This window comes from Macrosteles quadrilineatus, unplaced genomic scaffold (assembly GCF_028750875.1).
Source record: "Macrosteles quadrilineatus isolate MER2022 unplaced genomic scaffold, UCM_ALF_1.0 Scaffold_1__1_contigs__length_201487025, whole genome shotgun sequence".
In the NCBI taxonomy this organism is placed as follows: domain Eukaryota; kingdom Metazoa; phylum Arthropoda; class Insecta; order Hemiptera; family Cicadellidae; genus Macrosteles; species Macrosteles quadrilineatus.
The window spans coordinates 114104164-114128058 of record NW_026542594.1 but is presented as its reverse complement, the minus strand read 5'-3'; the positions used below and the strand labels follow the sequence as shown (position 1 = coordinate 114128058).

At 35.5% G+C, this 23895-nt stretch overlaps 2 protein-coding genes across 2 annotated transcripts in view; one reads left to right on the top strand and one right to left on the bottom strand.

Annotated features, from left to right (window-relative positions):
• The window catches only part of LOC128983547 (WD repeat and FYVE domain-containing protein 3), a 143451-nt gene that overhangs the window by 97922 nt on the left and 21634 nt on the right, over nucleotides 1-23895 (top strand). The window contains exons 52-54 of the mRNA XM_054402862.1: nucleotides 15067-15294; nucleotides 16957-17148; nucleotides 20931-21120. Coding sequence (XP_054258837.1) covers nucleotides 15067-15294; nucleotides 16957-17148; nucleotides 20931-21120 — 610 coding nt within the window. The remainder of the gene's footprint in view (nucleotides 1-15066; nucleotides 15295-16956; nucleotides 17149-20930; nucleotides 21121-23895) is intronic.
• On the bottom strand, nucleotides 495-10753 carry LOC128983532 (E3 ubiquitin-protein ligase siah2-like). Its single transcript, XM_054402837.1, has 2 exons — nucleotides 10657-10753; nucleotides 495-1803 (listed from the first exon to the last, which is right to left on the bottom strand). The coding sequence occupies exons 1-2, from the start codon at nucleotides 10657-10659 to the stop codon at nucleotides 1090-1092; spliced, it is 717 nt and encodes a 238-aa protein (XP_054258812.1). The 5' UTR covers nucleotides 10660-10753; the 3' UTR covers nucleotides 495-1089.

Sequence of the window (23895 nt, the reverse complement as noted above, 5' to 3'; positions counted from 1 at the left end):
GGCTTTGGACATAGTACTAAGCGATTCTAATAGATAGCAGCACTACCCAGGTTGCAGTCGGTAAAGTAGTGTCGCTATCTAGTATCTAGCAGGAAAGAGGTGGGACAAACCCTGTTCTAAACAACCCTGGTGGTGGTTTTGGGAAACTATATTTTTTTTTGTCAGCTGGCTGATCCATGTAAACGTTAAACAACAATGAACGGTGACGGTCCAGAACGTTCCTAGCTCCTGGCGCCGTGGCCCGGCTGATGTTCCGGAACGTCCATAGCAGCGGACGTGTTAAACTAGATACTAGTTACAGTTACTCAAAACTACTCTTTTTTTCCTTTTGACTAATGGTTAAATATTGCTGGCATTCTGAACCCCCCCCCCCCCCCCATCCCCCCTCTATTGTACTAAATTTATATCAGTCTCCACTTAAATAGTTCATGATGAGGTTTGAAAACCTTAAATATCTTTATTAGGTACTCTTATATATAACACAATACATTTACTAACCATACGTTTTAATAAGCAAAATCAGAATATACAATTAGGCCCAAATTCCGCTCATAAATACCAATTTTATTATTATACATGACATTTCATAAATATAAATAAACAATAATAATTGTGAAATAATATTTATACGTTATGGTAATAGGCTATAGTCTCTGAACACACTCTGTTGTGTTTAATTGATAACACTCTAGGTTTTGATTTACAGAATGCAAAACTTAATGATGACTATACATTATGTTATTTTGTCCACTACTGTACAATAAATCTTCATTGATCAAAAGAATTTCCCCTTAATGAAACAAGCAGGATTCCTAGTCTTATATAATTAAATGTTAAAAATAATTTAAAATTTACTAATCAACATGATCAGCTGAGTTTTTGATACTTTGAAAATGTGCCTAAACTGGTGTTGTTGTGTAAAATGTACCTTCCTAACTATGCTGTACATATTTTTACTGTCAATATTATTGTGTAAAGCTACTCCAGTTCACATATTCTGAGTGATGGCTGCATAAAAAGTGACCACTACAATAGGATCTACTGTAGTTTTCAACCAAAATATTTCATACTTTTCACTTCCTAATATGCTTACTCTTTAACCACACGAAGCTTGTAAGATACATCGTTCTTTTTTGTATATTGTTTTAATGCATCTGTGTGGAATATGAGGCAGTTGAAATCATCCGAACTGTTGCCTGGAAGAAACTGAATCTTAGTAGTGGCAACTAAACTAGAATTTTTCGACTGAAATTCAACTGTCAAACTGAATTTCTCCTCTGTCATCTGTCCATTCGGGACCCAAATGAGCTGAATGGAAAATGTCTTCTTTTTCAAGTCATGTTTCCTGATGTCCCAAAACATCTGTCCGTGCTGCACCCTGGCGTAGGTCCACTTGAAGTCTCGGTCCATGTAGTGAGTGTTGTTGACGTCGTTGGTCTGTAGCGCATGGCCTCTCTCAGCATGGGCTTGCAGCTGCTTGGCTGGTCCTGTCCACTCACACCTCCTACAAGTGGTAGGTCGATACCCGCACCACTTCTCGTGATGGTCTATGTCTTGGGTCAGCTCTGCACAGTCTTTATACTTGCAAGAGAATGGCAGTGCCTCCAGTATCTGTGACAGAGTTGTGTGTTTCTCCTCGGAGAACTTGCTGCAGCACTTGGGACACCGAGCGAGTCTCTGCTTGCAGTTGTTACACACCGCGTGTCCGTTGACGCAGCAGGCGGTGGGGGGCCTCAGTCGCTCAAAGCACACTGGACACGACACTATGTCCAACAGTGACTGAAACACTTTCTGAGTCTCCACCTGTCAACAGACAAATGTTTAACTTAACTTTCTTGGACTAGACAAACCTCTGAGAGCCACAAACAGGGTGTCTATAAACACTTTTCAATAGTTTATTCTACATAGGAACATAGTGATTTAACTTGTAAACAATCGAGATGAAGAACTGTTGTTAAACTAAAAAAATAAATATGTATCCTTAGTTTAAATAAAAAAAACCCAGCTTAACTAGTTTCACCTTATAAACTGCTAACTAATTGATTGAATGGGGTTAGTAAATTATCCCTCTCGGGGGGGGGGGGGGCTTGCGGAAATCTACTCCGCTTGTTATTGGTGTCACTTGACTAGCCACATCACTGCATTTCCAAAAACAATGTTTACTCACACAACATGTTGCAGTTATACTCAAGCTTTGCGTTTACAATGGGGGAGGACACAGTTTGATAAAATTTGGTTCTTTAAATTTACGGTATGATATAGTATAATACATCTACCATAGCCATAATGTTATACCACTGCACCTAAACAACAGAAATAAATAAATTATCAAACAGCCACACAATATCAAAAATTATTCATTTAATCAAAAACATAAACATAACTGTAAACAATCCTACTTTGACAATTCTCATTGTGTATCACAGCTTTTTGTTGCTGCTTAGTGCTTAGTTCAAATTAGGCACCAGCCAATCAACGTTGCGGCTATGCCGCTTGACGTCAATTCAACACTGGACAGTGCTGCTGCCTAACGAGCACTCAGGGCGTTAGACAAACTGTAGTTGCACAGTTCCTGAGTTCAGCCATGCGCGTTATACTTCTGGGAACATTGGCCTGGCCCCGTGTCGAGTCATGGCTGACGTAATATTCCATGGTGAGGCAACTAGCTGACGCAGACGTTGGGAGGTTAAAACAGTTCAATATTACAGACCCTCCTTTTATATTTAAAATAAAGCAAAGCTTTTGTGACGGTATTGCCAGGGTTTCCTGAGGGTGTATCTACAAAAAACCTCTGATATGTAATGGGTCTGGGAATTTTTGGGGCCATCACACTTTTAAATATGAATACTCATAAGATTTACATGGGCAACTGCAGAGCCACTGGGGCGGAGTCCGAAAGGAATTTCGAGATAAGAATAGGCATCTATGTTAATCGGGAATGTAAGCTATCATCATGTTAAATTTCAGCCCAATCGGCCCTGTAGTTATTGCGTGATTGAGCAACACAAACTCACAAACTTTCAGATTTATAATATTACAGTAGAACCTTGATAAGAAGACCCTCATGGGGATGATGAAATATGACTTGTTATCAAGGTTGACTCCTTATAGAGGTTTGCAATAACATGTATTTAAGGGTAATATAAAATCATGGGTATTTGAAAATGAAACTTGTTATCAAGGGCCACTTGTTATTGAGGGTCTTCTTATCAAGGTTCCAATGTAGTAAGATTATAATTTATATTTATGTTATGTCCAAAATAAATTGTTTTATGAGTTTAAAATGTACAAATTTTTCTGTGTAGTATGATGTAAAGTATTGTATGTTACTCGCCCGGTAAGCTGACCGTACTCGCACGAAAATCCCGTGCGAGGCGTACACGGTATAACACCACTTACCGGGCTAGTAACGTAATATACTATTTTGGTCCCTCAGCTGTTCTAAACAGTTTTAAATTTTAATCGTAGCAATCGCATTGATCAAAATCATTTATCGATTAATTTATTTGGTAAGGTTTTAGATTATTGTTGCATTCTTGTCAATAGTTTGACATATCGATGGTATAATGTACAGTAACACAATTGTAATAATTTTTAAGAATTTAAAACAAGCTGGAAGACGTTTTGATAGTTTATCTTTACATGAAAAGTATTGTCTTTTTCTAGCTTAGTTTTGTTTATTAATGGTGCAATATAGTTCATCACACGAGCAAAAAGTGTCTTTTCAACCCCCGCTCATTTTCCGCTTCACCTTGTTTATAAAACTTGAGCTAGGGTCTAAAACAGTCACTTTACACCCTAGTGATGAAATATACCATAAGACTAGTCTAGTGACTAGGCTGGTTTAAAACTAACTGTTAATGAATTCAACAGAGAGATACACAAATAAATATACAGCAAAGAAATTAGTGATGTGTCAAAACCGAATCTCAAATCTCAAAACCATCAAAACTTAGGAAAAGTTTCGGTTTCGAGATTCGATCACCAAGTTTCGAGATTCAAAAGTTTCGAAATTGAAGATTTTGGCAGTTTTATTTTTTAAACTGCTGACATTTTTTTGTGCCATTGTTATTGTTTTCAATGCTGTTTCCAAACAAGCTGGTAGAAACAGATCAAACATCACCATTAACAGTAATGAAACAAGTAAAGTTTATTCTGAACTTCAAAAGGTATCTTAAATACTATAACTGGTACAATTCAGTTTCACATCAATATTTACTAAACACAAGGATATATTGACCACTAAATTTTCTAATTAATCATAGAAACCCTCCTGTAAACTACAAAAAAGGTTACTAACCTTTTTACCTCCGTTAAACTCCTAAGATTACAAACCCAACTCAAAAGGTTGGTTTTAACTCCTAAGGTTGTAAAGGTTACTAGTAACCTATTCAGTTTTATGTTGGTGTTAGAAGTTTATTTATTTTTTTTGTTGTTGTTTTTGTTTATGAAAAATTATGTTGTATTGGGTTTTAAGATTATCAGTCACATTCACATATTTATGTTATGTCACGGTCAGGAGTCGATCTCTTTCAGTTTTGATTGCATACTTAACATTTTATGATTATGTCTATTTTTTTGTAACCTTGACCTTTGTAGCCAGCTAAGTAAAAAAGTTTCGCGTTTAGGTTTTGAGATTCGAGATTCGGGATTCGATTTTTTAAAGTTTCGGTTTCGGTTTTGAGCACCACTGCAGGCGAGGAGCGCAGGAGCCGTATGCCACCAGCAGACGCTGCAGCGGTGTGCGCCGTAACTACACGACACTCCTAGTGGTGGGCGCCGGAACATATGCTAACAGCAGTACTGCTGCCAGTCTATATTCATAAGACAGCTGACAGATTGCTTTCAGTTAAGCTGTCTTCTGTATTTTTTTTTTTCTCAGTAAAAACAGCTTGAGAGTGTTTCCGAAGAAAATACCACCTTCTTTTAAATGCTTTGATTTATACTTGACTGTGAAGATATTTCTTTTTATTCCTTACAATAATTGTTTTTTTTTTTTTATATTAACAATAGTATGTTACTGTATTTGTTCTAAACAAAAACTGATCAAGTAAAATTATTTTCAATTAAAAATAAATCATCTGGTCCAACAAAAACTGGATTCAAGGTTTTAGTTAAATAGTTGTTTTTTTATGTGAGCCTAAATATTTGCAAATGGATTTTCATCATTGAAAAGCTTTACCCAAAAAAATTCCTAAAACTCATATTTTTACAATATTTTGATGTTCACTCAGTTTTATTTAAAGAAAAACATTTTAAGCAAACTATATAAAATAGCTTAGCGCAACTTCTAACAATCTACTCGCCTTGCTGTCTCTCAGAATGCTGATACTAGGTGACACAGTTTGGTAGTCAGCACAAATGTAAGCCAACACTGGAATCCCGTATCAAGTGTCTCTTCAACAGCTCAACAAAATGTTGCTCTTACTGTATAATGTTTACTTGCCACAGGCCCCCTTTTAATAATAGCTGTGATGAGAAATGATCATGGGGGACAGAATGTTGTCTGGGAATTTTTTTCTGTGTTAAAAACAAAATGATAACTGAGGTTGTTTGTGGTTTGTGGTGTAAACTAAACCAGTCTTGACATGTTAGAGTCCCGATGTGGGGCCGGTGCTATAATGGATGAAATTCGCTAAGTCGTTATTTCAAAAACTTTCCATAGCTAAATAAGCATAGATATAAGGTGTTAATCTTAGGAGTTTGACAGAGGTAAAATATTTTAAATAATCCTAGGCCCCTTTCGAAGGGGGGGGGGGGAATTAAAATCATCGGTATGAAGCACCGTGTTGTGTTCAAAACATGAAAAGTAAAAAGTACGCTTATAGGAAACGTTATTATTATTGCCAATAGTCCCGTTTCCTGAAGAGATTGAGGGGGTAAAAATATAAGGGATTGACATAAATGAGGATTTTTCTAAATGGTTCTAATTTTAAAAAGTACCCGGGGTCCGAGCCTTGGCTCGGTGTAGTTTATTTCGATTGTAAAAGCAATATAAAGGAAACTCAGTCGATGAAAGGTCGCTCGTTTATAATAGCCTATACTTGCAAAAACATTGTTTTGACATTTTGTTTAAATTAAAACAGCTTATTACTTTGGGGATAAAGTTTTTGGTAGGAGAGAGCCAAGTTAAATAATCAGTATTTGATCGGAACTTGGAACTGTTTTAATCTATATCGAGTTATCTTAAGTGTAATCTTTGCTCAATAGTAACAACTGATGTTTTTCCTTTTCCTTTTGTACTGTATTTTGTAGTTTGCTAGTATACTGTGGGTGGATGGCTTATTATGAACACATTTTACAACTTACAAGTCTTTTGTTTACCTTTTCCTTGTTATTTTGTTCAACCAACATGGTTACTTAAGTTAACTAATGCAAATAAAAATCATCCCGAGAATCATGAAAATAGGCTATATCCCATGATAGTTCAGGTTTATGTCCAAGCAGTTTTAAAGATGAGGTTAAGATAATTGAGAAACAATATAAATAATCTTAATATTAGTTATGGAAAAAATCTAAGTAGAGAATCACAAAATAAACAATGCAGCTTCTGGCCGTGAAACACTGACCTATAAAACTGATTTCGCCTTGCTAAATACATACATAAAGACATTTCACTGAGTAATTGCAGAACAAATCTTTTCTATAAACAGGTGATTGTTATTTGATCTACGAAGTACGTTTTAATACTTTAAAGAAAATTACTCATATCGTGCTCGGTGCTCTAGTTTTCCCCTCTAATGCAGCATACATAGGCATATTGGCGTCACTGATAGACCCAAAAATGACAGAAGTTGAGATAAGATTCGTATCTGATTTCGTTGGTTATAAAACTTAGAACTAACAAAAAAAGTTACAATTTTCTTTCTATTCAGGTAAGTGTTAAAAACTCTTTATGCCTAGGCTACCTAGTACCATAAAGTTTTTCCATTCCATAACAAAATGTTACTATAATATAATTGTACTTTCATTGAAAAAAAATCTTGAATAATGCATTGGTCTGTTTTATATACAATTATAGAATCTTCATTGTGTACGACACAAGCCTGTCATTTCAATGACACAGTATTAGAATTAATAAGCCAACCACTTAGTTTAAACAAACCTTTTATCATACTTCATACTATGATTATAAATGTGAAAATTTGTGTGTTTGTTTGTTTGTTTGAAGTTCAATCATGCATTAACTACTGGTCGGATTGGGCTGAAATTCGGTATGATGATAGCTCACATTCCCGATTAACATATAGGTATATTCTTATCTCAAAAATCCTTTCAGTCTCCACCCCAGTGGCTCTGGAGTTTCCCATGTTAACCTTATATTTTTATTCATATTTAAAAGGAATTAAAGAATTTAGCCAGCTATTTCAACTACACAAGTTGGTTCTAAGATATTCAATATCATTATAAAGTTATAAGGTTCACCAACAGGGTGCAGCGCTATTTATTTTTTTGCATTTATGACAACAGCTAATTTGAACTAAGCAGCAACAAAAAGCTGTGATAACTGTCAAAGGTTTATGTTTTTAAATTATAAATAGTTGTTTGAAATTGTGCGAATATTCGATTATTTACTTTTTTTATTGTTTAGGTGTAGTGGTGGAACATTATGGCTATGATAAATGTGTTATATTATATTATACTATAACATAGCGTAAATTAAAAGAACACAATGTTCTTTAACCGTGTCTGGCAAATGCAAAGCACGAGTATAACTGCAATAAGCATTTTATACTTTTACGCCAACCCCGTACGAAGAACGGGTATTCTGCTAGTTTTGAATATTTCATTGGTTTAAAAACGCTGTGTATTTCCATAAATACGAATCAATCATTAATTATATTCTTAAGCCAACATTCGGATTAATCAGATTTTTGTTAGTTTACACTTGATTGTCATACTAACTCACAAACGTCAACACTTTCCCAATAATATGTTTTTTAATCAGTTGGAGTCAGCTTGAATTCAAATTAGTTTATGTACTTTAAACCTTTATGGGGAAGTAGCTATTACTGTAGATCTCATGGTAAGACCTAGACCCGGGATCAATTTACTTTTCCATATTCAGCTTGTAGGGCATATTCTTTCTTGCACTGGAGTATGTTAGAATTTAATTCAAATAACATAAGTTCCCACTCATTATTTATAAACATTCAGTTCATTGTTTATAACTGAAAATAAAGATTTTCTATTTATTTATCTTTATATCTTCATCTTTTCACACTGGGTAAATCTCATAGAGGGTTCAGTATTGGTTTCAGTTTCAGTCAAACCGTTGGTCTCAGAATGATGAAATAGAACATATTTACCCTACACGTAATTTTAAATCTCAATTTAATTGAAATATTTTGGTGAAATCTGAATTTGAATATTTTAATTTGTTTCGAAATAGTGGCTCATTTGGTGTTTTTTTACTCATCCCTAATTTCTTTAAAATACAGATTTGTTTTACTCCCTGGTCAAAATTTCACATTTTTTATCAGCTAAGCTTTATTTTGATATGCAGTATTACAAGATTACCACACAACGTATTATTATTATTAAACAATAATTGCAATAATTGCATTGTACCGTATGTCAAATTGCATATAACTTTATGAGTATTGCAATTACAAGTGACTTTCAATTTAAGCTTTTATCTCTTTTAGTTTTTAAGTCATGAACTAAAAACATGTTTCCTCTTATAAAACACATGTTAATTGTTTGCAGTTTCTGTTCGTATCACATTAGGCCTTATGGCATAATTTTCAACAGTTAACATTCTATGTTATTTTAATTCTTTAGTTTTAAATAATGTGTAAAGATTGGCTATTATTTTGTCGGTAAAGCATATTTTACAAATAAAGGTTTTGCATTATGTTCTGTTGAACAATAAGCAAAATGTTTAACTAGGCCTATTGTTTATTTTTAATAAAACAATCCTAGTTTCTACAACATTTTATTTAATTGTAGAGTTAACAGCATTTTAGCGAATTTCCCATCAAGGAAATAAGCTATTATCCTTGGTCTCGTGGTAAGACCTAGACCTGGGACCAATTTTCTTTTAAATTTTGACGTTAAATCAATTTTGTTTTTAGAGGAAAAAGACTATCTTAAATACTTTATTTTTTTATGTAGGTATTTAAGAGAGTGTTTGTGAACTTGATAAAACAATGGTTGCCCAATTTTAATGAAATTTGATGTGAAGATGTATGGCTGTATAGTATTTAGATTAGTTCCTAAACCAGCCGGATCAGGTAATCTGAACAAATTACACCTTGTGTTATCAGTTTAAAAAAAATTGGTAGTTCAAGGTTAAACCCTTAAAACATAAATACCCCCGCCGCAGCAAACCTGCAGACTAAGCGAATTTCCATTTGACTGATTGGATTTACACTGAAATGTCTACTTAAAAATATAACATTTATTCCCGATTTAAATAGAATTAGTTTTAACAAGTACTTAGGTTTGCTGCATCAGGGAGGGTAAAACTGTTTTTTTTTTGTTTTTTTTTGTAAAATGTTAATAGTTAGTAAGAAATAAAAACATTTTCCAAATTTGATCAAAATATGTTCATAAACAAGCAAACTACAACAGTTTACTTATTCTCCATAAGAATAACATGGGAATTTTTTACAATTTTTTGGAATTTTCTCCGTAACCATTAGGCGCATAATAGCGCTTCAATATACTAAATTATTGGTTTTTTTAAGCTCTACAAAATGGTTTGGAAATAAATTGCTAAATTTTATGTTTTTTGGATCAAAAATAGGAAAAACCTAATTTTACCCCATAAAACCCCCCGTAAACCCCCGTTCCCATGGTCCGATCATGCTGGATCGCGAACTCGTTTGAATAAACGTAGGTTTACACGTTTGTACCAAATTTCATCAAAATCGGATCATTTTTGCTCGAGTTATCGTGCTAACGGACATATATATATATAAATATATATATATATATATATATGAATTTGAACGGATGGTGTTTTTGGCCTCTAGGGACCACAAAACAAAAAAAAAATCGGTCCCACATCCAGGTCTTACCATGAGTACTACGGTAATAGCTTATTCCCTATATGGGAAATTCGCTAAAATGCCCAATTCAATTTCAAACAAACCATAGAGTTTAAAAAGCAAATAGTTTTGAATATTGAAGTGTTTTTGTATGCTTAAATGCCTTGGAGAAAACGTTAAAACTGTGCATTTAAAATTCCAATGTTATTCTTATTTAATTAGAGTAAACGGTTTAGAGTTTGCTTGATTATGGGTATAATTTTATCAAATTTGGCAAATTTATTTATCTTATACTAAACTATTAACATTTTACCAAAAAGTAATCCTTAAACCTGATGTTATTTTAATAGGGAATAAATCTGACTTCCCCAAGGAAATACTAAACCAATCAGACAAATAAAAATCACTTAGTCTGCCGGTTTGCTCTGAAGAGTTTATTTTATTTTTATTTTACTCGGCAGCAGCAACACACATTAGCAACATTATAATACACTGAATTTATTGCCGTTTGATTGGTTAGCTATGGATTCAAAACTGATTTTAGTGCTATAATATGTTACTATTTATAACAAACAAAATAAGACTTTGCTTATTAAAACTTAACAGTAATGTAAAATCATAGAGTAGGTAAACTATTGATAATATAGGTTACACCTCATACCATATTGTTTGGTGGCGAAGTCCCAGAACATACAGACTGACTGTTGGACTGTCTGCTTTATCTGATGAGCTGAGAGAGCTAATGGAGGGGAATGTTTACTCATGATTACTTATCAAAACTGACTCACAACAGTCTCTACACTTTGTTAGAGAATAGAGATCTTATCTCAAGTGTTTGGGAAATATGCTTGATAACCACATTTCAGCTGTTTGCCCTTAATTATGGTAGTGTATAAGTTCTTTTATTTTCATTTAAGTGAATTATTCACACAACATATTTTGTTGATTTTACTATTCAAAAACTTATTTCAACAAGAATCATGATTGAACACTTGTTGTTAAGAGCCATAGAACAGTTGTGTTTAAAATAATCACCTCCTAATAATATAAAAAATAAATGTAATTTTGATGCTACTTAATAGATCAGTGGTTTGAATAAATGAAATGTTATATCTTCCACTAATGCACATGCAATTAACTTTGACAATGTTTATGGGCATTGTCCTTACCCTGCACTTGGGAGTCACTATAGTTGTCTTCTGCAATAGCAAAATCCTCCCAGACGCTGTTTGCGATCCAGAAAATACCACATTTTTATCCTAGGTTTAGATTCAGATTCATATCACTTTATTCAATATACATATTGTTTTGTACATGAATAGCGTCAAGCAAGACTAAAACTAATTAAGAACTTACACTACATAACATAATTGCTAACTAAAATCCAAAAGTCAAAATATTACGAAAGATAAAAAAAAAAATAAAACAAGGTAGGCTATCTGACCATTTAAGTTAGTAACAAAGTAAAAACATACATATATTTGGAGTTTTCCCCTTTGATCAGTTCAGAAAATCAGGTTAGTGACATGTCTGAGAATGATTTCTAAATTGATTATACTATTATCTTGAAAAACATCTTCAATAGAGTATACTGGATGGTCTAAAAGAAAGTTGTTTGGTGTTTTTTTTTAGTTTTTAGTTAAAGATCTGTTAAATTTTTTATTTCAAGTTCATAACAAACGCTTAACTGACAACCAACATGGCTTTCGGAAGAATAAATCCACCTCCTCACCTATAATAGTCCTAATTGAGTTCGTCCTAGACCAGATAGAAAATGAACAATACATTTCCGCCATCTTCCTTGACTACAATAAGGCTTTTGACTGCCTGGGCCACATCCTGATTTGCAAGAAACTCAAAAGACTCGGTATAAGAAACTCAGCGCTAGAATGGTTCAAAAGCTACCTAACAGGACGTTCACAAGTCGTGGAACTGAAAAACTCATCAAATGAAGTCATAGCAAGTTTCAAATCTTCAAAAAGCAAGCTGACAAGAGGAGTTCCACAAGGCTCTGTATTAGGCCCGATTCTATTCATCCTATTGACTAATGACTTCCCCAAACAAATTGAGAGTGAAAATGCTGTTGCAATCATGTATGCAGATGACACAACCATTTTGATCAAGGACAATACAGCCCAAAGCCTGTACCTTAATTCAAAATCGATCCTAAATAAAGCCATCCTCTACTCAAAGAACAATGACTTAGCAATAAACCCCACAAAAACTACAACTCTGAATTTCATTAAGAAAAAAGACATAGTCCCTCAATTAGAGGATGTAACAATAGAAAACCATACAAAATTTCTCGGTGTTATCCTTGATAACAAACTAACATGGAAAGAGCACATCAACCACCTAAGCAAAAAAATGAGTGCCGGAATATATGTCGTCAGAAGAATAAACTACATAGGCGGACTCTCTGTGGTCAAAACAGCTTACTTTGCACTGGTAGAGTCGCATATTAGATATGGCTTGACAGTGTCAGGAACTTCAACAAAAAATATGAATCGAATCCTTGTTCTTCAGAAGAAAGCCATAAGAGCCCTCACCAACCTTGTCCCACCACAGACTTGCAGACTAGCATTCGCAAACCTAGGAATCCTCCCAGTGGTATCTCTCTACATACTTGAAACCATAAAGTATGTGGATGAAATAAACCCCCCAAGAAACCAAGACCTGCACCACTACAACACCCGTCATGGCTCCAAATTTGCCCTACCAGTTCACCGAACAACTCTTTGGGAAAAGAAACCTTCCTACACCGGCTGCAAACTGGGGAACCATCTACCTTACTACCTGAGAGACCTAACTGGTAACAAGCTACACCAGGAGTTGAAGAAGTGGCTAATCGCAAAACCCTTCTACACAATAAAGGAATTTTACGAAAATTATGGAAATTAACACATACAGTTCACTATTGTATTGACACTATTGTAATTCTTAACGAATGAACAATAAAGAATATTGTATATTGTATTGTATTGTAAGTTGTTGTAGAATTTTATTCCAGCATATGCAGGTTGTTTTGGATCTGTGGTGATTAAGTACAAAATCGTCATTATTTCTTGAGTCGTACCAGTGCAGATTTTCTAATTTTAATCGGTTCTCTTCATTGTTTTAGCGAATTCCCCTATAGAGATATAGCTATTACCGTAGGTGGTACGGTAAGACCTAGGCCCGGGACCGATTTACTTTTTCATTTTGATGTCCCCAGAGGCCGAAAACACAATTTGTTCAAATTTTCATATATGTATATATATACGTCCGTAAACAACTTGAGTAATTTTTCTCAGATTTTGATGAAATTTTGTTTAAAGGTGTAATGCGGGATAAACTTGAATGAGTTCGCGAACCATCATGATGGGACCATAGGAACAGGGTTTTACGGGGGGTTTTATGGGGTAAAAAATGGTTATTCTCATTTTGACCCTCAAAATACAAAATTTCCCAAATCCTCTCTAGACCTTTTTAAAGAGCTTAAAATAACAAATAGTTTAGTATATCAAAGTGTTTTGTACAGTTATAAACTTGATTGAGTTCGCGAACCAGCATGATCGGACCATGGGAACAGGGTTTTACGATGTGTTTATGGGGGTGAAAAATGGGTTTTCTCATTTTTGATCCTCAAAACATCAAATTTCTCAATTTCTCTCTAGACTTTTTTAAAGAGCTTAAAATAACAAATAATTTAGTATATCAAAGTGTTTTTGTACAGTTATTGTTCAATCCAGTTCAGTTATTGTTTTAACTGGGAAAAAAAAAAATAAATAAAAAATTATAAATTTAAAATTCTTATGGAGAATATTTTAAATTGTTGTAGTTTCCTTGTGTGTGGATATATTTTGATCAAACATTGGAAAATTTATTTTTTTTACACTAAGCTATTAATATTTTACAAAAAAAACACTTTATTAGTTTCTCTGCAGCAGTAAACTTAGGTACTCGTTAAACCTAGTGTTATTTAAATAGATTTAATTGAAAAACAAACCAAGACAAATGAAAATTGGCAGGTTTACTGCGGCGGGGGTATTTCACATACATTATTGTTTGAAAGATATACAGATTTACTACTGTAAATATTCTTAATTCTTTAAATTTATCTATACATGGAATATTGGGAGTTAATTTTAACAGAGCTCTAATCACCTTCTTCTGCAAAGTTATTTCGTGATGTTCCTCCATATAGTAATAATCCAAATTGAATGTGAGAGTGTACATGCGCATTGTAGAGGAGAAGCAAAAGTGCTCAGCTCACAATAAAAGGACATTTTACGGATTGAATGAACCCCAGAGCTTATCCTTCAACAAACATGATTTACATGGTTATTTCATGTAACTGATCATCTGTTATTAATCCTAAAAAAAGGTTGAGCTGTTTTTCTTTTGCAAAATATTATTGTCTATTGATAGAGAAAAGCTATTTTCATTGATTTCATTTATATAAGAGTTCTTCAAATTATAAATCAAATAGTTTGTTTTAGTAGCATTCAAAAGTATTTCTTTTTCTTTTAAAGAACTCAATTGTGACTTTTACATGTTTTTCAGAATAGTGATCTAGTGTTAAAAAGTTTTGTTCAGCAATCTGTAGAGTTGAGCCATCGGCATACAAGAGGAGTTGATTATTATTTTTTATTTGATGAAGTTTTGTACTATGCCCACGAAAGTAACAAATCAACAGAAGAGGGCCAATTACAGAGCCCTGAGGTACTGAGTAATTTAGCTCCTTTAATCTGAATCCACAATTTTGAATAGTACCATTCTCAACATATGTCACTTCTACATATTGCTTTCTTACTCCAATAAATGAGTCTAACCACTTTAAGTATAATCCATCAATTCCACAGATTTGCAGCTCCTTAACAAGTTTAACGTAACACATCCTGTCAAAAGCTTTTGTTAGCAGGTGTATAGAACTACTACTGACTAGTGAACCAAAGCTGTAATCAAAATTATTTGTCAAATTAAAAGCATAATACAGTATATACAAGCCCTGCATGCAGTATCTCTACCTAGCCATCTTGTCTACTTTCTTACACACACTGTTGTAATCCCATGTTTGCTGGTGTTCTAGGTTGTTACAATGTGGGAGTATTCTCACAAACAGCTACAGGTGCTGCAGTATCTGTATGGCCACAACGACGCAGTTACATGTCTCACCTGCAGCCCTGCCTACAATGTCATAGTCTCAGGTTCTCGAGACGCTACTGCTATCGTCTGGGATCTGTCTCGTAGGATATTTGTAAGGCAGCTACGCAATCATGCCGCCCCCATAGCTGCAGTTGCAGTCAATGATCTCACTGTGAGTTAGTCCATTATACTTACTACCACCAACACTTTACAAAACTGTTAAGAGCTGTGCATTGTTTTTGATAATTTATCATACCAAAATAGACTCCTGATATATGTTATGAAAGGTTCCTATGGTATATCAGGGTACTTAAGATGGATATATCCGTCTGACCGCCTCATTCACAAAGTTATCTTTCAGGATATCAGTTTTTTTTTTTGCCCAGAACAGTAAGTAAGTATGATTAATATACCTGTCAAAAGCTTGGGAAAGGGTAACAATTCCATTATGAAAGGGTGTTCCATTTTAAATTCAAATACTATCCAAAAACTCACTATAGTAGTTGAGCATCATATACAACAAAGTTTTAAGTAAAAGATATTACATTTTGTAACTAGAAGGTTAGATAGAAGAATAGAAGAACTTGAATAGGGATGCACTTGGATAGAGTGCTGAACTGGCAAGATCATGTAGATAGCATCTGTCAAAAAATTGCAAAAGAGATTTTTGCCTTACCTAATCTTAAGCCTCCATGTTCAACACAAGTTCTGGTCATGGACTATTATGGCCTCATTCATCCCCATCTTTCCTATGGATTACGATAGTAGGATGGTTGTGCCAGGCAATATTTTAAAAGGGTGTTTAGGATTCAATAAAGAGCCATTAGATTAATTGCGAATCTGAGGCGGAGAGTCGTGTAGACAAGCTTTCAGGGAGCTTGGAATTCTGACCCTGCCTTCCCTGTATATATTGGAAATGGCTGTATACTGCCGCTTTCCCATGTGCCATTTCATTGCTGTGCACAGCCACAGGACTAGAGCAAGGGTAAGTTTTCGCACTGTCCAATACCGAACAGCTGTATTTGAGGAAATTCCTTCTCAAGTTGGTATCAGGCTCCTTAACTGTCTTCCTGAGAGGCTAAAAAGTCTGGGAAGTTTCCATTTATTCAAAACAAAACTGAAAAGTGACTTGAAAAATCAGGTGTTCTATTGGGTTGATGAGTTCGCTGCGCACCCTTGGAGTTAGGGGCCCAGAATTATATTCCCCAGGGATTAAGTGTTAAATGTTTAAAGGCTTTCCCGTTAAATGTATAATGTTTTGTAGTTTTCTTTCTGTTTCTTTTATGTATTGATTCATTTATTTAAAGTTAACTTTTATATACATATTCATTTGGTAAGAACTTCTATATAACCTATTGTACTGTAAATATTAGAATAATTATGATTGCTACACAGTGTAATAATTGTCAAACACAATGAATAAAAAATAAATAAAAATAAAAAAAGTACTTCTGCCCTTTTATACAATCATTTAACTAATAACTGTTAGTACAACTGATCTTCTAAAGCCCCCCATACACGGGCAAGCATGTTCGCGAGCTGTGGACACACTCGCGAACATGCTCGGCGTTTCCAACAGACGGTCGAGCATGCCCGCAAACTTGCTTGCCGCCACCGCACAGTACTCTTGCTTCTCTTGTGCTGTGACAGTCCCATGAGCCGGGCGCCGAGCCCAACATGCTCGCCGGTAAGAAGGCTCACAGACCAACGCCGCCAACACCGTCATGAACATGTTCGCGAACATGTTTGCCCGTGTATGGGGGGCTTAAAATGTTATTTACTTTTTTTAAAATCAACATACTCTAAGGTTTACTGTGTGATGTGATGTGTCCAGGGAGACATTGCAACATGTGCCGGCACTTGGCTGCATCTGTGGAGCATCAACGGAGACGAACTGTCCTGTGTCAACACTTGTGTGGGCCGAGCTGACAGAATGCAGCAGATACTGTGTGTGGCGTTCTCCCAGTGTAGAGAGTGGGACAGTCAGAACGTAGTGATGACAGGCTCTACTGACGGTGTAGTCAGGGTAAGTGACTATACACACACTACTGTATACAGCACAATGATGAACTAGATCTGTGTGAGGTGTTCTCCCAGTGTAGAGAGTGGGACAATCAGAACGTAGTGATGACAGGCTCTACTGACGGTGTAGTCAGGGTAAGTGACTATACACACACTACTGTATACAGCACAATGATGAACTAGATCTGTGTGTGGCGTTCTCCCAGTGTAGAGAGTGGGACAGTCAGAACGTAGTGATGACAGGCTCTACTGACGGTGTAGTCAGGGTAAGTGACTATACACACACTACTGTATACAGCACAATGATGAACTAGATCTGTGTGAGGTGCTCTCCCAGTGTAGAGAGTGGGACAGTCAGAACGTAGTGATGACAGGCTCTACAGACGGTGTAGTCAGGGTAAGTGACTATACACACACTACTGTATACAGCACAATGATGAACTAGATCTGTGTGTGGCGTTCTCCCAGTGTAGAGAGTGGGACAATCAGAACGTAGTGATGACAGGCTCTACAGACGGTGTAGTCAGGGTAAGTGACTATACACACACTACTGTATACAGCACAATGATGAACTAGATCTGTGTGTGGCGTTTTCCCAGTGTAGAGAGTGAGACAATCAGAACGTAGTGATGACAGGCTCTACAGACGGTGTAGTCAGGGTAAGTGACTATACACACACTACTGTATACAGCACAATGATGAACTAGATCTGTGTGAGGTGTTCTCCCAGTGTAGAGAGTGGGACAATCAGAACGTAGTGATGACAGGCTCTACAGACGGTGTAGTCAGGGTAAGTGACTATACACACACTACTGTATACAGCACAATGATGAACTAGATCTGTGTGTGGCGTTCTCCCAGTGTAGAGAGTGGGACAATCAGAACGTAGTGATGACAGGCTCTACAGACGGTGTAGTCAGGGTAAGTGACTATACACACACTACTGTATACAGCACAATGATGAACTAGATCTGTGTGAGGTGTTCTCCCAGTGTAGAGAGTGGGACAATCAGAACGTAGTGATGACAGGCTCTACAGACGGTGTAGTCAGGGTAAGTGACTATACACACACTACTGTATACAGCACAATGATGAACTAGATCTGTGTGTGGCGTTCTCCCAGTGTAGAGAGTGGGACAGTCAGAACGTAGTGATGACAGGCTCTACAGACGGTGTAGTCAGGGTAAGTGACTATACACACACTACTGTATACAGCACAATGATGAACTAGATCTGTGTGAGGTGTTCTCCCAGTGTAGAGAGTGGGACAATCAGAACGTAGTGATGACAGGCTCTACAGACGGTGTAGTCAGGGTAAGTGACTATACACACACTACTGTATACAGCACAATGATGAACTAGATCTGTGTGAGGTGTTCTCCCAGTGTAGAGAGTGGGACAGTCAGAACGTAGTGATGACAGGCTCTACTGACGGTGTAGTCAGGGTAAGTGACTATACACACACTACTGTATACAGCACAATGATGAACTAGATCTGTGTGAGGTGTTCTCCCAGTGTAGAGAGTGGGACAATCAGAACGTAGTGATGACAGGCTCTACTGACGGTGTAGTCAGGGTAAGTGACTATACACACACTACTGTATACAGCACAATGATGAACTAGATCTGTGTGAGGTGTTCTCCCAGTGTAGAGAGTGGGACAGTCAGAACGTAGTGATGACAGGCTCTACTGACGGTGTAGTCAGGGTAAGTGACTATACACACACTACTGTATACAGCACAATGATGAACTAGATCTGTGTGAGGTGCTCTCCCAGTGTAGAGAGTGGGACAGTCAGAACGTAGTGATGACAGGCTCTACTGACGGTGTAGTCAGGGTAAGTGACTATACACACACTACTGTATACAGCACAATGATGAACTAGATCTGTGTGAGGTGTTCTCCCAGTGTAGAGAGTGGGACAGTCAGAACGTAGTGATGACAGGCTCTACAGACGGTGTAGTCAGGGTAAGTGACTATACACACACTACTGTATACAGCACAATGATGAACTAGATCTGTGTGTGGCGTTCTCCCAGTGTAGAGAGTGGGACAGTCAGAACGTAGTGATGACAGGCTCTACTGACGGTGTAGTCAGGGTAAGTGACTATACACACACTACTGTATACAGCACAATGATGAACTAGATCTGTGTGTGGCGTTCTCCCAGTGTAGAGAGTGGGACAGTCAGAACGTAGTGATGACAGGCTCTACAGACGGTGTAGTCAGGGTAAGTGACTATACACACACTACTGTATACAGCACAATGATGAACTAGATCTGTGTGTGGCGTTCTCCCAGTGTAGAGAGTGGGACAATCAGAACGTAGTGATGACAGGCTCTACTGACGGTGTAGTCAGGGTAAGTGACTATACACACACTACTGTATACAGCACAATGATGAACTAGATCTGTGTGAGGTGTTCTCCCAGTGTAGAGAGTGGGACAATCAGAACGTAGTGATGACAGGCTCTACTGACGGTGTAGTCAGGGTAAGTGACTATACACACACTACTGTATACAGCACAATGATGAACTAGATCTGTGTGAGGTGCTCTCCCAGTTAACATTCATCTAATCTTAAAAAATAAGGTATCAATCGATTTGAAATTAAATTGCCTTAAAAAGTTATTCTTGTAAAATGTTTGTAAAATCAATGGTTTTTGAGTTATTTAAGAAACAAAATTGTATATAGTTTTATAAATTTTGGAAAATTGTCATAATTCTTTTTTAGCTTTGTCTAATTGACATAAATGTTTGTGCAAAGTTTCAATTTTGTATGTTCAACCACTTTTTAGAAAAAAAATAATAAGTCAATAAAAGATAAAAGAAATATAGATATGTTTCTTACCCAGGAACAATGCTCTAAAATATTGTTAGAGAGTTCCGGGACACCCTGTATACATCACTTTAATATATTATTTAGATCAGTAGAAAAACGTTTATTTCATTGTTTATTAAAACTTTCATTATAACTTTTGCTTTATTTGCATTTCCTTTTTCTCATACATAGCATTACTATATTTTTCCTCTTCCCCAGTTTGTCTTATTGATTGTAATGGTTTCTTAACACGACAAAAATGAGGTTCCTAACTATTCGATCTTTGTATTTTGTTATGATTAGTTTTCAATTGATTGACAATTAATTAGTTATGTATTTTTAATTTATGTTATTTTTAAATTTTGTTTGTGTGAACTGTTTTTAATATATGAAGTTGGAAAAATTAATAATTACCTAGTGACAGTCTCGTCTGGCTAAATTGTAGGGTCTGTGGGTCCCCAAAATGTTTGGGTCGGATGGCTTGGTAACACTTGGCCTGAGCACTCGGTTTGAGCAGGAAATAGGTTTTGGTCAAACTTGAATCGGGTCGAACATTATCTGCGAAGATGCGCAGGCAAAAATTGACAATTTGCTATGATCGTGGGAGATAATGATGATGTCGCATTGACCGCATAAAATGCTCTTGATTTTGCCATGACCGCAATAGATGTTTACAATTTCTCTGTAACTGCAGAAGATGTTTATTTGGGTGTTTATCTGTTTTAGTGGCGTTTTTTAGGTTTTTAAGGGATTGGTTAAATTTAAGTCTTGTTATAATCTAACATTGGCTACTTGTTAGATAGCATCGCTAATTGATATCCCAATGAGTAATGGCATCTGGGTCTGGAAAGATCTCGCTTGGAATCAAACCAGCAACCTTTAGATTTGGAGGCGAGCAATATAACCACTCAATTTAGCTCAAATATCATTAATCTTGTTTATTAAACTATTGAAATATTTGCAGATGTGGTCAGTGGAGTATGTACAAGTACCTAAGGAGGAGAGTAGTTCACCACTTCAGGAAGAGGAAAAAGACAGAGAGAAGGAGAGAAGAGAAGTAACTGAAGGAGAAGAAGAAGGGCCCAAGCAGAGAGTGCACAAACAGATGGTCAAACAGATGAGCATATCTGCAGAGTTCACTGCCACAGAGGAAGGTAAGTGCAATATGCAACATAGACAACTCCCAGGTTATGGAGAAATGTAGACGAAGCTCCTATTACAAATCAGTGTGGAAATACACAATGTAAGAGAATAAACACAAAAGGTAAAAATGTACAATTTCTATAATCAGCCTTCAATTTCATATTATAAAAAACATAAACCGCTACTAATATCATAGACAAAAATAATTATATAGACTGTCAGCCGTGCAGTGGTTGCTTTGGTTACCATAGGTTCTGGCGCACAACGCTGGGACAGTCTATATTTAATTCTTTTTGTCTATGCTAATATGCATGATCTTTTTTTCATTTCCAAGGATTTTTTAAATGCCCTCCTGCTTTAACTTTCGACGAAATCAGACCCTTAGTGGTATATTAAGTTCATCTATTACACAAACAAAATAGGTAATCTGTAATTTTTATACATATAAATCCTATTTGAAGCCATTTAATCACTACTAGAGCACTGGTTATTTTGCAGTTTATACAGATTGTTTTTTTAAAAACTTGCATCTTTATTTATGTAAAAACCGCAATAGATAGAAATATGCAGTTTGCGGGAATCGTCTATTGACGTAGGGGACCCAATTGTTTTGAATTCAACGTTACATTCACATTCCCCCCCCCCCTTTCCCCCCTGCCACAACTTAATTTTTTTAAATATCAAGGTACCCCTTGTGACATATCAAATGAAAGAGCATGAAAAAAGAAAATGTTAGGTGAAATTAATTTTTCATTTGATATGTCACAAGGGCGGGTACCTTGCTATTAAAAAACAAGTTATGGGTAGGGGAAAAGGGGGTGATTATCTCACAAATTCATGAGCCGATTTTAAATTTTTTTTCACAAAAAATTTTCTTTTTTCAGGCTCTTTCATTTGATATGTCACAAGGGGTACCTTGCTATTAAAAAAAATTAAGTTCCGGGGGGGGAGGGGGGAATATCTCACAAATTTATGAACCGATTTTCAATTTTTTTTCATCAAACATTTTCTTTTTTTCATCCTGTTTTATTTAATATGTCACAAGGGGTACCTTACTATTTAAAAAAATTAAGTTGGGGGCAGGGGGGGAAAGGGGGGGAATGTGAATGTAACGTTGAATTCAAAACAATTGGGCCCCCTACGTCAATAGATGATTCCCGCAAACTGCATATTTCTATCTATTGCGGTTTTTACATAAACTAGTGTACCGGTTGCTCGAATTCGAGCAATTGCTACGTATTACAGGCGTTATTTTAAAACGAATAACAGTCATAATTTCTGATGACTTTAAAAGATTCGACTCAAATATTATGGAAATACTCAAGATGTACATAACAGATCAATATAATCAACATTTCTTGTAAATATCTTATCATTTTTCAAAAGCTGATCTTGTTTTTTAGTGTTTTCTACAAATAGCTTTACTCATAGCCACATTAGGTTGTCCATAATAACCATTATAATAAAAAAACATTATTTCTATTTCTTCTCCTTGGTGGTGTTCTATGACTTTCATATGTTTCCATAGTATGCAAATCGCCTCTTTCAATGATTAACACAGTGTTAATTCAGTTTTCTTTTTAGTATATCAAATTATCCAGGGTCTCCCGCTTTTTCCCATTGTAATATTTACGCCAACCAAAATTTAAATTGTAAATATTTCATTTCAACCAAGTCAGTAAATGTTTGTGGCAAACTGTTAAATTAGCAAACTTATTGCCTGTTTAAAATCAACATAATTATGCTCTTCTTCTAACTTTTAATTTCTGACAACAGCTGGAGTTTCATAACAATTTTTGTTTCCCATGTTAATCTTATGGAGAAATATGAAACTTTAAAGGGCTCCAGGGCCTCACTCACTAACTATTTCCCTAAAAAAAAGTTTCCTGCACAACTTCACGTTACGCTCTTTCCAATGACACCAAAAACATGTCAATCGGTACAGTAGTTTCGGAGGAGTAATTGTCACAAAAAACCTGCTTGCGTATTAAATAAGTACGAGAGGTCGTCCAGTGGTCGAAACTCGACCAAAAATATGTAATGTACTCACTTCTCTATTTTCACCCCACACTGTAAATAAAACATGTGATTGGAGTTTCTTCCATTTGTTTTGATTTTCTGTTTATATTTCGTTGTTATTTCGTCACCAGCATGGCAACGCATAAAATCCATGTTAATTTTTTCAAATTTTCAATCTCATTTTTTGTGCTTATCTTTGAGCCTATTTAAATTTAAAAAGGGATTCTGCACACCTACAGGAAAATTGCTTTCTAACGGTATGCGCAGATTTACCCCACGATGCACACAAGCTGAGAAAAAAGGTTTTAAAGAAACATGCTTGCCTATTAATATATAGATAGATAAAGATGCAAGTTTTTAAAAAAACACCCTGTAAAAACATTTATTTAATAATAACAAAAGGAAATTCAGAATTATTGTGGATTTGTTGAATAAACAAAACATTCATCATTAAAAGTTAAACAAGCATTTAACAATATTTATTTATCAGTTTATTTTGCTTATATTTAATATCAAACATTAGACTAATTTAAACTGATATATCAATATTTAGATGACTTTTATTAATTAATTTATCTATACAAGGGTGGTTCAAAACAATTATTATGTGTGATTCTGGAATTAAATTATGTATTTTAAAGATACAATATAAAAAAAACCAATAACTGTAATAGTAGTTTTCTCTTCAGTAAACAAAACATAATGATTTGGAAAGATGAAGACATGGATGAGTTTAAATATGTTGCTGCTTCCTTATGAAGTTGGGT